Below are 14488 nucleotides of genomic sequence, written 5' to 3' on the forward strand. Positions count from 1 at the left end.
AGAGAAGGTACTCGTCCTGTTGCCCACATCGAGCTCCAAATTAATCGCCAAGTGGCAAGGACCCTTTGAGGTCACACGGCGAGTCGGGGACGTCGACTACGAGGTTAGGCGAACGGACAGGGAGGGGGCGCTACAGATCTACCACCTCAATCTGCTGAAACTCTGGAATGAGGAGGTCCCCGTGGCGTTGGTGTCGGTAGTTCCTGAGAAGGCGGAGCTGGGGCCGGAGGTCCCCAAAGGGTCATTGGCATCACGTACCTCTCCGGTCCCCTGTGGAGACCACCTCTCCCCGACCCAACTCGCGGAGGTCGCCCAGTTGCAGGCCGAGTTTTCGGATGTGTTCTCGCCCCTGCCCGGTCGCACGAACCTCATAGAACACCACATAGAGACGCCCCCGGGGGTGGTAGTGCGTAGCCGCCCTTATAGACTACCCGAACACAAAAAAAAGGTGGTTCGGGAAGAACTTCAGGCCATGCTCGAAATGGGCATCGTCGAGGAGTCCCACAGTGACTGGAGCAGCCCAGTGGTCTTGGTTCCCAAGGCCGACGGGTCGGTCCGGTTCTGTGTGGACTATAGAAAAGTCAACGCGGTGTCTAAATTCGACGCATACCCAATGCCTCGTATTGATGAGCTGCTCGATCGACTAGGCACGGCTCGCTTTTACTCGACACTGGATTTGACGAAGGGATATTGGCAGATCCCCTTGACTCCATTATCCCGAGAGAAAACGGCCTTTTCCACACCGTTCGGCTTACACCAGTTCGTCACACTTCCGTTTGGGCTGTTTGGGGCGCCCGCTACGTTTCAGCGGCTGATGGACCGAGTCCTCCGGCCGCACGCCACCTATGCGGCCGCGTACCTAGACGACATCATCATTTATAGCAATGACTGGCAGCGGCACCTGCAACACCTGAGGGCCGTCCTTAGGTCGCTGAGGCGGGCGGGACTCACTGCCAACCCGAAGAAGTGTGCGATTGGGCGGGTGGAAGTACGGTATCTGGGCTTCCACTTGGGCAACGGGCAGGTGCGTCCCCAAATTAATAAGACTGCAGCGATTGCGGCCTGCCCGAGGCCCAAGACCAAAAAGGGGGTGAGACAGTTCCTGGGGCTGGCTGGCTACTATCGTAGGTTTATACCTAATTATTCGGACGTCACCAGCCCGCTGACTGACCTCACTAAAAAGGGGGCACCAGATCCGGTCCAGTGGACGGAGCAGTGCCAGCGGGCTTTCTCTGAGGTAAAGGCTGCACTGTGTGGGGGGCCACTCTTACACTCCCCTGACTTCTCTCTCCCTTTTTTGTTGCAGACGGATGCGTCGGACAGAGGGCTGGGGGCCGTTTTGTCCCAGCAGGTGGAGGGGGAGGACCGCCCAGTCCTATACATCAGCCGCAAGCTGTCAGTGCGTGAGGGGCGCTACAGCACCATTGAGAAGGAGTGCCTGGCGATCAAGTGGGCGGTCCTCGCCCTCCGTTACTACCTGCTGGGGCGCTCTTTCACCCTCTGTTCGGACCACGCGCCCCTCCAGTGGCTCCACCGCATGAAGGATGCCAACGCGCGGATCACCCGTTGGTATCTGGCACTCCAACCCTTCAACTTCAAGGTGGTCCACAGGCCGGGGGCGCAGATGGTCGTGGCGGACTTCCTCTCCCGTCAAGGGGGGGGGGAGTCGGCTGCGGGCCGGACGGGCGCCCGGCCTGAGTCGGGCGGTGGGGGTATGTGGCAGCGGGGGCGTGGTCAAGCATCGGTCTGTGACAGGAGGGTGGAGCCGGGGAAGGTGAGTGGCAGATTCGCTACACCTGACGGTAATTAACCTGTGTTTTGTGTGTGTTTTCCCAGTAAACCGCTCCCTATTTTAAGAGGCTGAGAGAGAGCAGAGGGAGCGCGACCCGGGAGTGGAGGCTGAGAGTGTGTCTGTGTGCTGCGAGTTCTTTTAAACTGAAAAGTTTATTAATAAAATACGCAGTTACTACCTCCAAACGTTGTCCTGCCGTCCTCTGTGCTCCACCCACGCATTGTCCGCGCTACAGTATTATAATGTATATACAGTGCCTTGAAAAAGTATTCATACCCCTTGAACTTTTTCACATTTTTCCACCTTACAACCACGAACTTAAAAGTTTTTTATTGAGATTTTATGATAGACGAACACAGACTAGCACATAATTGTGAAGTGAAACGTAAATGATAAATGGTCTTCAAAATTTTAAACAAATAAAAAACTGAAAAATGTGATGTGCATTAGTACTTTATTTTGCCTTCTCCTGAAAACTTTATTAATTAATAACAAACAAAAACGTTCCGAATCTTATACAACTGTGAAAATAACGGTGAAGAACTGGGAGTGCGCTGTGTCTTCTCTGCTCGAGCAAATCCAGGAGCGCGTGATTGTGTTGATCCTGTTTACTTTTGTTTGGATTGGAATATTTGTGCACTTGAACAATGGGAGCTCTTCATAACCTGACGGTGAGTCACCAGTTATCAGAGCAAGAGATTTTTCCCAAACTTCAGGGCAGGGCTCGAAGTAAGAGTAAACTTCCCCAAACAGACATTTCTCCATCATGAGATCATCAGATGCAAGACTGGAAAGGCACCTAGGCCAGATAACATCTCAGCCAGGGTGCTGAAGCTCTGTGCTACAGAACTGGACCCCCTCTTCATGCCATCTTCTGGGACTCGTATAGGTCAGCAACCATACCCACCATCTGGAAAACCTCAGCTATCATCGCTGTACCTAAGAACACACGCTCCTGTGAACCCAACCACTACTGGCCAGTTGCACTCACCTCCATCATCATGAAATGCCTGGAAAAGCTCATCCTCCACACCATACTGCCAATTGTCCGCCCCCTGCTGGACCCATACCAGTTTGCCTACAGGGCCAACAGGGGGACAGAGGATGCTGTTGCATGCCTTCTCCACCCCCTCCTGCAACACCTGGAATCACCGGGCAACTTCGCAGCCATCCTCTTTGTAGACTTTAGTTCAGCCTTTAACACTATTCAACGCCACCAGATGATCAAGAAACTCTGCCACCTCAACATTCCACCACCCCTCATCCGCTGGATTCACAACTTCCTCACCAACAGACCACAGGCTGTCACGATAGGCACAGTGACATCATCCACCATTATCACTAACACGGGAGCTCCGCAAGGCTGCGTTCTTAGCCCTTTCCTCTACACTCTCTACACCAACGACTGCATCAGCCCCTCACCCGTCACCACATATTTTAAATATTCCGACGACACTGCCATCTTAGGTTTGCTGAGCGACAATGACTCCATCACGGCCTATCAATCATCCATCTCCCTTTTTACCCAGTGGTGCACAGATAACTTTCTGGAACTCAATGTGGCAAAAACAAAGGAAATGGTATTTCATAATTCAGACACCACTGTTCTGCCCTCCACTTTCATCCATAATCAGAAGGTTGAACAGGTCAGCCATTTCAAGTACCTGGGACTCATTATAGACAATAAGCTGACATTTGATCAACACATCACTAACATCCACAAGAGGTCTCAACAAAGGCTCTATGTCATCCGCAAGCTCAGTGCTCTCTCTGTCGCCCCTCACCTCCTGTCCCTTCTGTATTCCAGCATCATCCAGCCTATTCTACTGTACTGTTCACCCTGCTTCTATAATATGCTCTCCACCGCCAACAGAAACAAACTGACAAAAATCACACACACAGCATCCAAAATCATTCACCACCCCACACGCAACCTCACTGAGCTCAACCTCAAAGCTGTCACACGCCTCGCAGTGTCAATAATCGAAGACCACAATCACCCTCTTTACCCACTTTTCACACTGCTCCCATCTGGCCGCAGGTATAGGACTTTAAGATGGAGACGGGCACGTTTTAGTAAGAGTTTTGTACCGTCTGCCATCTATGCACTGAACTGCCTCCCCCAGTAACCCTGTACGGACTTTCCTGGACTGGGTAAATAGTGACGGACTGTCTGATGCAGATATGTTGTAGGCCTACTGTCTGAATGGTTTCTTGTCTAAGTGAGCATATTTGATTTGATATTTGATTTGATATCTGTTCAATGTCTTGATGCCTGTCGCTTGTTTTTGTCTGAATGTCTTCTGTCTGTGTGTACACATTTTATACCTGTTTAATGTTGGTTATGTCTTTATTATACTTATATGTTGTAGCTGTTCCAAGTCTGACAGTTGGTGAAGACAAATTTCCCTTGGGGGGACAATAAAGATCGATCGATCGATCTATCTATCTATGAGCAAGTCTGGTCCTGTCACATCATGCCTTATTATCCTTGATGTTGGTACACCTCTCGAACGACGTACAGCTAAATCCAGGTCCTAGCTATAACATCAAGCTTCCTTTGAGGGGACTCAGAGTCTGTCACTGGAATGTGCGAAGCTATAATAATGAGGAATATGAAGAAATTAGGGACATTATGATGACTGGTAACCTTGATGTGCTGATCATCACGGAAACGTGGTTTAATGACACAATAGCTGACTATGAATTTCACATTCCAAGCTATAATATGGAGCGGCGGGACAGGACTGATAAATTAGGTGGTGGTGTCCTTATGTACATCTTTAAGGACATTAATTACACTAGAGCACGGGAATTTGAATCAAAAGATCTAGAATGCTTTGTGTGAGACTACTGCCCTACAAGTCCAATTGTCCTCTTTTTCTTGTCGGCGTACATAGACCTGAATCATCTGCTGACTTAGAGAGATGGAAGAATCATTTGAAAAACTGTATGTAACGGATAAAGAACTTCTCATTCTTGGTGATTTTAATATCAACACCCTTGATGGTCAAAACGCCAATCACCGGCTGATAAAATCGATGTCAAGTCTTGGTCTAAGTCAGCTCAAACAGGAAGTTACCCGTCCTTCTAGCAACACCTGTCTAGATCATGTGTGGTCTAATCGTCCTCACCATGTTTACATGAGACAAGTTTGTAACATTGGACTATCAGATCATCTCCCTGTATGTGTTGTCCAGAAATATCAGAAACAAAACTGACAGCAAAAGGGGCACATAATTTCGTACCGACACTGGAAGAATTTTGACGAATTTTCATTCCAGAGTGATTTTGAAAAGGCTCCATGGAATGTCTTGGACACGTTTGATGATCCAAATGATGCATTACTATTCTTTAGTAAGACCTTTCTTGATGTGGTTAATTCCCATGTGAAGAAGGTCACTAGGCGAGTAAAAAGAAAAATCCAGCCTCCGTGGATGACACCAGATATCTATAGTGCTATTACTTGTCGAGATAAGTTATTAGCAAAAGCTCGCCAAACAGATAATCAAGTTGACTGGCAAGCTTACAAGACTCAACGCAATGTAACATTCCAACTGATTAGAAATGCTAAAGGCAGTTATTTCCAAGAGTCTCTCCAGAATAGTCAGAGTTCAAAGGAGTTTTGGAAACATCTCAAATAAGCCCTTGGTTCGTTAACAAAGCCATCAATATCATTTATTAAGATCAATGGTGGCATCAGTCGAAATCCTGAAGAGATCGCAGAGGCTTTTAACCAATTCTTCATTTCCGTTGCTTCAAAATATAAACCTGAAGGTAGAGGTGAATTAGACCTGAAGGAGCTAAGAAAGTTTGTCAACTCACGGCTTCCCTCTGCTACTACCTTTACTATACCGGAAATAATAGAATCCTTTGTAGCAAAATATCTGAGTCACTTGCAGACATCGAAAGCCACCGGTCCCGACGAGATAAGTGCACGCTTACTGAAGGCAGCTACTCCAGCAATCATACGCCCACTAACGAAGATCATCAACCTATCCCTCTCTCGAAGTATTTTCCCGAATGCGTGGAAAATAGCCAAGGTGATACCAGTCTTCAAAGCTGGGGATTATCTTGAAGTTAGAAACTATAGACCGATCAGCATCCTGCCAGTGATGGTGAAGATACTAGAGCGCCACGTTCATGTTTCGCTGTATGAGTTTTTAAATAAGCATGGTCTAATTTTCAAGAAACAATCGGGCTTTAGACCATATCATTCTTGTGAGACTGCACTTATAGAGCTTGTAGACGACCTGCTCATTAATACGGACAACGGAATGATAACTGGTCTCACCCTAATCGATGCTCGGAAAGCTTTTGATCTTGTGGACCATGATGTGTTACTGAAAAAGCTTGAGGTTTATCAACTGTCCGAAACAGCAATTCTCTGGTTCAAATCATATCTTGAGAATCGGACGCAAAAAGTCTCGATCGGATGTGAGTTATCAAGCTCCCTTCCAGTGACCTCTGGAGTACCACAAGGTTCAGTCCTAGGACCTCTTCTTTTTATCGTTTTCATTAACGATCTCCCTCTGCATGTAAACCAAGGTAATCTCTGCATTTATGCTGACAATACGACTCAAGTGGCATCAGGAGACGGTATTGCAGAGGTGAGATCTACGTTACAGGAGGGGTTCAACCACATCAATAAATGGGCAAGGGATAATATGATGGCACTTAACTCGGACAAGACTAAAACAATGCTGGTCTGTAGCAAACAGATGATGTTGAAACTAGAAAGGGAACATCAAAGTCTGGAAATAACCATCAAGGATAAGCCTATAGAAATTGTTAAATGTGCAAAGCTTCTAGGACTGTACATTGACAGTAACCTCTCCTGGGAAACACATCGATAAAACATGCAAAAAAGTTTCAAAGAGACTGGGTTTGTTAAAACGGACAAAAAAATTCCCGACTCGATCAGCGAGAGTGGCATTTTTTAATGCGTTAGTCTTGCCCGTGATGGACTATGGATGTTCCATCTGGGGAAATGTCACCGCATCGCATACAACCAAGATGGCAAAACTTCAAAAGCGCGCGGCCAGAATAATTATGGACGCTAAGTGGGACGCCCATTCACAGCCACTTCTAAAAGAACTCAACATTATGGAGTTTCAAGACACAGTTGTACATTCTAAACTAAAATTAGTCTTCAAAGCACTTAATGGACTGGCTCCGCAATATATTAGAAATAAGTTTACATTTTTTAGTGAAATTCATGAAAGAGATATTAGAAATAGTCATAATTTAATTTTACCTAAAGTTAAACATAGTTTTGGGCTTCACACTTTTGCATTTAGTGCAGCAAAATTATGGAATAGTCTTTCACTGGATCTGAAAACCTGCAGGTCACTTTCTAGTTTTAGTATTGGGTTAAAGGGATTTAGTAGTTTGTAAGTTTTAGCTCTCAAAAGTATTTTATGTTATTTGTAGGTTTTATATACATATTATGTTTGCTTTAAGTTTGAGGGCCACATGTATATTATCACTATGATATTTAAGTGCAATCCTCAATAAAAAATGTTATTTATTATTATTATTATTATTAGTAGTAGTATTCAGCCCCCCTGCGTCAATACTTTGTAGAGCCACCTTTTGCTGCAATTACAGTTGCAAGTCTTTTGTGGTATGTCTCTACCAGCTTTGCACATCTAGACACTGAAATTTTTGCCCATTCTTCTTTGCAAAATAGCTCAAGCTCAGCCAGATTGGATGGAGAGCGTCTGTGAACAGCAATTTTCAAGTCTTGCCACAGATGCTCAATGGGATTTAGGTCTGGACTTTGACTGGGCCATTCTAACACATGAACATTCTTTGATCTAAACCATTCCATTGTAGCTCTGGCTGTATGTTTAGGGTCATTGTCTTGCTGGAAGGTGAATCTCCTTCCCAGTCTCAAGTCTTTTGCAGCCTCCAACAGGTTTTCTTCCAGGATTGCCCTGTATTTAGCTCCATCCATCTTCCCATCAACTCTGACCAGCTTCCCTGTCCCTGCTGAAGAAAAGCATCCCCATAGCATGATGCTGCCACCACCATGTTTCACAGTGGGGATGGTGTGTGCAGGGTGATGAGCAGTGTTAGTTTTCCGCCACACACAGCGCTTTGCATTTAGGCCAAAAAGTTCAACTTTGGTCTCATCTGACCAAAGCACCTTCTTCCACATGTTTGCTGTGTCCCCTACATGGCTTCTTACGCCTGTCTTTCAACAATGGCTTTCTTCTTGCCACTCTTCCAAAAAGGCCAGATTTGTGGAGTGTACGACTTATAGTTGTCCTGTGCACAGATTCTCCCACCTGAGCTGTGGATTTCTGCAGCTCCTCCAGAGGGATCATGGGCCTCTTGGCTGCTTCTCTGACCAGTGCTCTCCTTGCGTGCTCTGTCAGTTTAGGTGGACGGCCATGTCTTGGTAGGTTTGCAGTCGTGCCATACTTTTTCCATTTTTGAATGATGGATTGAACAGTGCTTCTTGAGATGTTCAGAGCTTGGGATATTTTTTTATAACCTAACCCTGCTTTAAACTTCTCCAGAACTTTATCCCTGACCTGTCTGGTGAGTTCTTTGGTCTTCATGATGCTGTTTGTTCTTCAGTGTTCTCTAACAAACCACTGAGGCCTTCACAGAGCAAGTGTATTTATGCTGAGAGTAAATTACACGCAGTAGGACTCTATTAACTAATGAAATGACTTCTGAAGGCAATTGATTGCACTGGATTGTATTTAGAGGTATCAGAGTACAGGGGGCTGAATACTAATGCACACCACATTTTTCAGATTTTTATTTGTTTAACATTTTGAAGACCATTTATCATTTTCGTTTCACTTCACAATTATGTGCTACTCTGTGTTGGTCTATCACATAAAATCTCAATCAAAAACTTTTAAGTTTGTGGTTGTAAGGTGGAAAAATGTGAAAAAGTTCAAGGGGTATGAATACTTTTGCAAGGCACTGTATATGTATGTATTCTTGACAATAAAATGATGATGAAGTCACTATAAATGTGAATAAACAAACACAGTAAACATCAGTGTATTTGTGTTACTGTTCCTGGGCTTCATTAAAAAGATTAATTTCCGTTTATCCTGATAAATATCACTGATAATAAAACACTGAAAACATACAGTATATCTTTAACAACCACGAAAAGCTCAGATGTTAAAATGATTTTGGGTTTTTTCACTAAATTACACCAAAAAAAGCCGAGAAGCAGCACTGCTCGGTTCTCAACCTCCACCTAAATGAACCGATTCAGAGAGTCGACTCGCGCACACAAGATGCCTCACTCATATAAAATACTAATAAACTCTATCCAAAAGTCAGAGTGTGCACCCCGATCATCACATCACCCATATGTCCTGGCTGAACATCCCATTCTACATTTATTCCCACTCTTCTTCTGCACTGGGCTGCGGGGCGTGGCTGCGGGGCGTGGCTGCGGGGCTGAGAGCAGGAGTGAGATCAGACTCTGATGGTGGGATGTTGAGGAGGCTCCAGGCCCAGTTCATCCCAGACAGAGTTGAGTCAGGGCTCTGTGCAGGACACTCCAGTTCTTCACTCCAAGTCCTCATCTGAACGTGATGCTCAGGTGTCCTCAAACGTGGCCATGTCACATATTTGCAGCGTTCAAATTACTGTACATCTTTATCACAGCAACACTGTGACTCATATAAGAAACAGACTGAAGAGAAATGATTAAATAAAAGTGCTGAGTCCTGTTTCAGTAGCACACCGCCTCAACAACGATGAGCAAAGGAGCAGAAATACACTCTTCACATATTCTTCTGAGAATTTCTATCACAGGAACATAACAAATTCATGAACTACACTTTGTGTTATGGAAAGATATATAATTTTTTTCCCCGATGTAATCTTTGGGGAAAACGCACTGCTACTCAGCTCGGACGTTCAACGTCTAACCGTATAAACAGATTAGGAGGGAATAGAGTTTGATAATTTTTTAAAAGAAGCAGATTTGCACGACTAAGACATGTGGCACGAACTATTTCTCTCTTTTCCTCCTTCTGACGTACAGGTCTCTGCTCGCATCTCTGCTTGCCCACGTGATCTCCAGAACTGGGTGGACAGCCATCACCCAGGCAAGCTGGAGGTGATCCACATTCCTGCTCCATCCTCTCCAGCCCTGGATTTCATAATCTTCCTGGGGGATATAAAGATATCACCTTCATCCAGTGGGAAGAAGCGAGGGGTCATGTTTGACAACAGACTCTCCTCCTCACAGAACATCGCTGCAGTGACCCGGATGTGTAGATTCCTCCTCTACAACATCTGAAGGATCTGCCCCTTCCTCACCATCTACTCTACTGGTCCAAGTACTGATCCTCTCCTTGCTGGCCTTCCAGCATCTGCCATCAGACCCCTGCAGCTCATCTGGTCTACAACCGCCATCATTCCTTCTACGTTACCCCTCTGCTTGCTGCCTGTTGGTGCTAGCTTACCAGGCAGTCAAGGGGTTAGGGCCAGCATACCTCCAGACTGAACCAACCCTACACTCCGCCACTACTGGTCACCTGACCCCTCCTCCTCTCCATTCCTGCCCAGCCCGCTCAAGACTGCTGTCTGTCCTGGCTCCCCGTTGGTGGAATGACCTTCCCACTGAGGTCAGAACTACTGACTCCCTGACCACCTTCAAGCACAGACGGAAGATCCACCTCTTCAGGCTGCACCTCTCTCCTGCCTACTGTGTAATCGCGTATAGGTCTTGACCAACCCAGGCTGTGCCTGGTCATGATGACCTGGGGCTAACCTTTGGAGTTTTATTTTTTTATATTCTATGTAGTTGTACTTTCTCAGCTTATTTGTATGGTTGCTGATTGTTGGTACTTCAACAGAATATTACACAGTTATTCTGTCAGTTGTTCAGTTGGCACAAGAACTTTCTTGTTTAGGGCGGCACGGTGGTGTAGTGGTTAGCGCTGTCGCCTCACAGCAAGAAGGTCCGGGTTCGAGCCCCGGGGCCGGCGAGGGCCTTTCTGTGTGGAGTTTGCGTGTTCTCCCCGTGTCCGCGTGGGTTTCCTCCGGGTGCTCCGGTTTCCCCCACAGTCCAAAGACATGCAGGTTAGGTTAACTGGTGACTCTAAATTGAGCGTAGGTGTGAATGTGAGTGTGAATGGTTGTCTGTGTCTATGTGTCAGCCCTGTGATGACCTGGGTGTACCCCGCCTTTCGCCCGTAGCCAGCTGGGATAGGATCCAGCCCGTCCGCGACCCTGTAGAACAGGATAAAGCGGCTAGAGATAACGAGATGAGACTTTCTTGTTTAGAAGTTCAGCACTCCTTGTCCGTCACTCTGGATAACAGCGTCTGCTACATACCTTTAATATAACGTAAAGGGCCTTGGAGACTTTGTAATAAATAAGTAATACATAAAAAGAAACTCACACTTTTGAATGAGATTTATTTAAATAGGACAATTTTCATTTGTAAGAATGGTTATAACACATGAAAGCCACTGAAGATGAACACTTCTCTGACCAGAGGCAGTATTCATTTTCTTTTTTTTTTTATTTGATATCCACACTTTGGTGAAGAGATCTCCCAGTACAGCCAACACTGGAGTCCTTTAGGCTTCTCACAATGGTGGTATTAAGGAAACACAAATAACTATGTACACTCCAGTCAACAGAAAATCAGTTAGAAAATCGTGAGTGTGAGGATGACGGTTAGTCACAGCTGTCCACTATCTTACAGAGCAGATCATGGGTCGAGTCGGTACATGTCAGTGTCTGATTCCTTAGGGATCGTTACCAAACTTTCAGACAGGTGCGTACAAAAAAAACATAGGAATAATCATAAAAAAAAAATAATAATAATAATAAAAAGACTTGTGGAAACAACTCGCGAAACGAGCCGTTTTACAGCAGGCATGTGCCAATATTAATCTCATACATCACAATGCAGTGCCTTGCATAAGTATTAACACCCCTTTCTGTAGTGCTGAAGAAGAAACGGACTTGATTGGGATTCATCATGAATCAAGTTGTGGTTGCAATTTTGTTTCGGTAGGTTCTCAAACAAACTCTGGGGTCTTGCAGGATCAGATCTATTTCTATTACTCACTTTACTTGCATACAGGTCAACTACTTTCGCAACTCATGATAGCACAAGAACTAATTTAAGGTCTGGGAGTGAATACCTGGGCAATCACAACTCTTTAACTTGCAAATACCTACACTGATTTTCCTCCTACTTGAAGATTATGGGCTATTTTACAGATACACACACCATGTCCGGTCCAGGGGAGTGAATACTTATGCAAGGCCCAGTCTTTTCATTCTTTACAACGTGGCTGTACAGAAAGCATGTGTGTTTTACTGTAGAACACGACATGCAACCATAATCCTTCATGGAATTTTAGATATAGTGTGCATGTTGAACATCAGGTGACACTCCAAAGGTGTGAAGCTGTAGAGAAGCTTCTCTGGTGCCGGTGTGAGGAGCGTCTCATCACTCTGCGCTCAGGGTTTTCCGCTGAAGCGTAGCAGCTTTAGGAACGCGGTGAAGAACCAATCATCGTGTGGTGCTACGAGATCACTACAAACACTCAACGTTCATCAGCGGTTATGATGTGCTGAGGACACGCACCGAGCAACTTCTCACTGCACGGCATTTTCACTTTTAAAGAAAGCCGGCAGAATCTCGCTTAAAAATCGTACTTCGATCGTTTTGTCCAGAATACATCGTCTTAGCCGACTGACTGGCACAGACTCCGCCTCCAGTGCTGTCTGAAATGGCTGACGAATGTAAGAAAGAGGCGCGAGGATATCGCACTCACAGTAAGATACTGCACATGTCCACTATCTCTCTCGGCGATTAATTCTTGGCACATGCCTACATGCAGGTCAGTGACAAAGCGAGGTTTACGCACGTCCAGCCGCCGGAGCGGTTTTAGTCGCCAGCCGAATGCGCAAAACGGACGACTAAAGGGAAAGGTTTGGCTAGAGTACACATTTCCTCCCTTTAAGCCAAAAGTACTCATGATGTGTTTGATGTCCAGCGTGCTTTATTGGTTTTGCATTAGAGCTACAAGACTAATCCAACCCCTAATGGACCTTTATACCAACCAGTGGAAATCTTTTAGTGAATAGAAGCCAGAGAGAGAAACGCTTCCTGGGTGGGAGGGGCATACTCTCTCCCCTCTCCATCACAGGGCACTGTGAGCTCGTGTATGCAGAAGAGGGCCGATAGCTCTCTCCAACAGAGCGCAGCTTCACGCTCAACGAATTTTAATGGTCTTCGTCTCATTAAAGCATGCCATGCAGCATTCTGCCTTCAAACTTTATCGGGGCATGACGCGAGGAATGTTTGCAAACTGCAAAAAAAAAGTTCTACACGTCACACTGCCGTCCCATGCTCGAAAGCAGCGGGTGACAGGAACTGAAGAAACAGCTGCAGTTTGGTGCAGATGTTCCGCCTTAGGATCTTTAGCCTTGTAGCCGAGATGCAGAACTAAAAGACACGGACACACTTGTGACGTGAGCTGATCGACTCCATCCTACAGTAACGTGTGTGAAAGTGCATATGATACCTACCACCCGCCCCGCCCCGCCCCGCCCCCACCCCACCCCCGTCTTTTTAAGGCTACTTTTACGCTGCTGCCTGTACGAGTGTGGTTTCTATCCTCCATCATTGGAGTCTTAACAAAATAAAACCTTACTGTATACGTTTGAAGCTGAGTAGTTTTTCTAGACACACTGGGTTTACACACCTTCTGAATATCTGTAAAAATAATTATTAAAAAAAAAGGAGAGAAAACGTGTCCCACACCATGTTCCATGCACACTAGTTATTTACAGATCGAAACGCAGGACACCTGTCGACACCGAAAAGGCCTTTTGTTCTTCAGGAAAAACTTCAAGAAAGCTATGAGGCAGATGTTCCTGACAAACGACGCACGTGTCACACCACACCATGCGCGAGACAAAACCCATTTGAAACCAAACTGAAAAATATAAGCTTTTTTTGTTTTTATGGGTCTACTGAAGTAGTAGGCAGTCTGCGTGAACGCCGGCGCTGGAGGGAAGCGCGCGGGTCCTTACTGCAAACTCAACTACAATACTGACATTGGGGTTTTGTCTTTAATAAAGCTACATTTTTATTAGAATAAAATTAATTTAGAATCTCAATAAAAACAAACAGAACAGGCATGAAAAAGGATGCGGTGTGTGGAGGGAGTGTGGAGATGGCTGGCTGGCTGGCTGGCTGGCTGGCGAGAGCGTTTTCCAAGCTGAGAGTTTATGATTCGAGGAGTCTTCCTCAGTCCTCTAAATACTCCCATAAGTCCTTCTCGTAGCCCTCGTGCACGTGCTGCAGCAGAACTCGCCGTCGACTCTCGCAGTATCTACACGAGATGAGACGAGACAGCGTGAGACACAGCACCACTGGTACGGAACAAACATTAGCATTTTTATTGCAACAGCCCCGTCAATCTGACCGTTACAAAGCGTTTTGTTTTCAAACTTTAGGGGTGTTCACACGGCAACTTTTACTCCGGTGTAGCGCCGGGGCTGCCCCGCTAGAGCGTTCACACGGTACAAAGTTATAGCGGTGTCGCCCCTGAAAGCTGCTTAAACCGGTGCAAGTCTAACCCTGCTCGGGAGGGGGTTTAAGAAATTGACTCCGGAGTAAATGCTAGTTTGCGGGGCAGCACCGATATAAAATGGGCCGTCTGAACGCTACAGGGG

General features: G+C 45.9%; 1 protein-coding gene across 1 annotated transcript in view; it reads right to left on the bottom strand.

Annotated features, from left to right (window-relative positions):
- Positions 1 to 11182: 11182 nt before the first annotated feature.
- arih1l (ariadne homolog, ubiquitin-conjugating enzyme E2 binding protein, 1 like) overlaps positions 11183 to 14488 on the bottom strand; it is a 49043-nt gene continuing 45737 nt past the window's right edge. Inside the window, exon 14 of the mRNA XM_060941885.1 lies at positions 11183 to 14145. Coding sequence (XP_060797868.1) covers positions 14061 to 14145 — 85 coding nt within the window. The 3' untranslated portion in view covers positions 11183 to 14060. The remainder of the gene's footprint in view (positions 14146 to 14488) is intronic.

This window comes from Neoarius graeffei, chromosome 15, assembly GCF_027579695.1.
Source record: "Neoarius graeffei isolate fNeoGra1 chromosome 15, fNeoGra1.pri, whole genome shotgun sequence".
Taxonomy (NCBI): domain Eukaryota; kingdom Metazoa; phylum Chordata; class Actinopteri; order Siluriformes; family Ariidae; genus Neoarius; species Neoarius graeffei.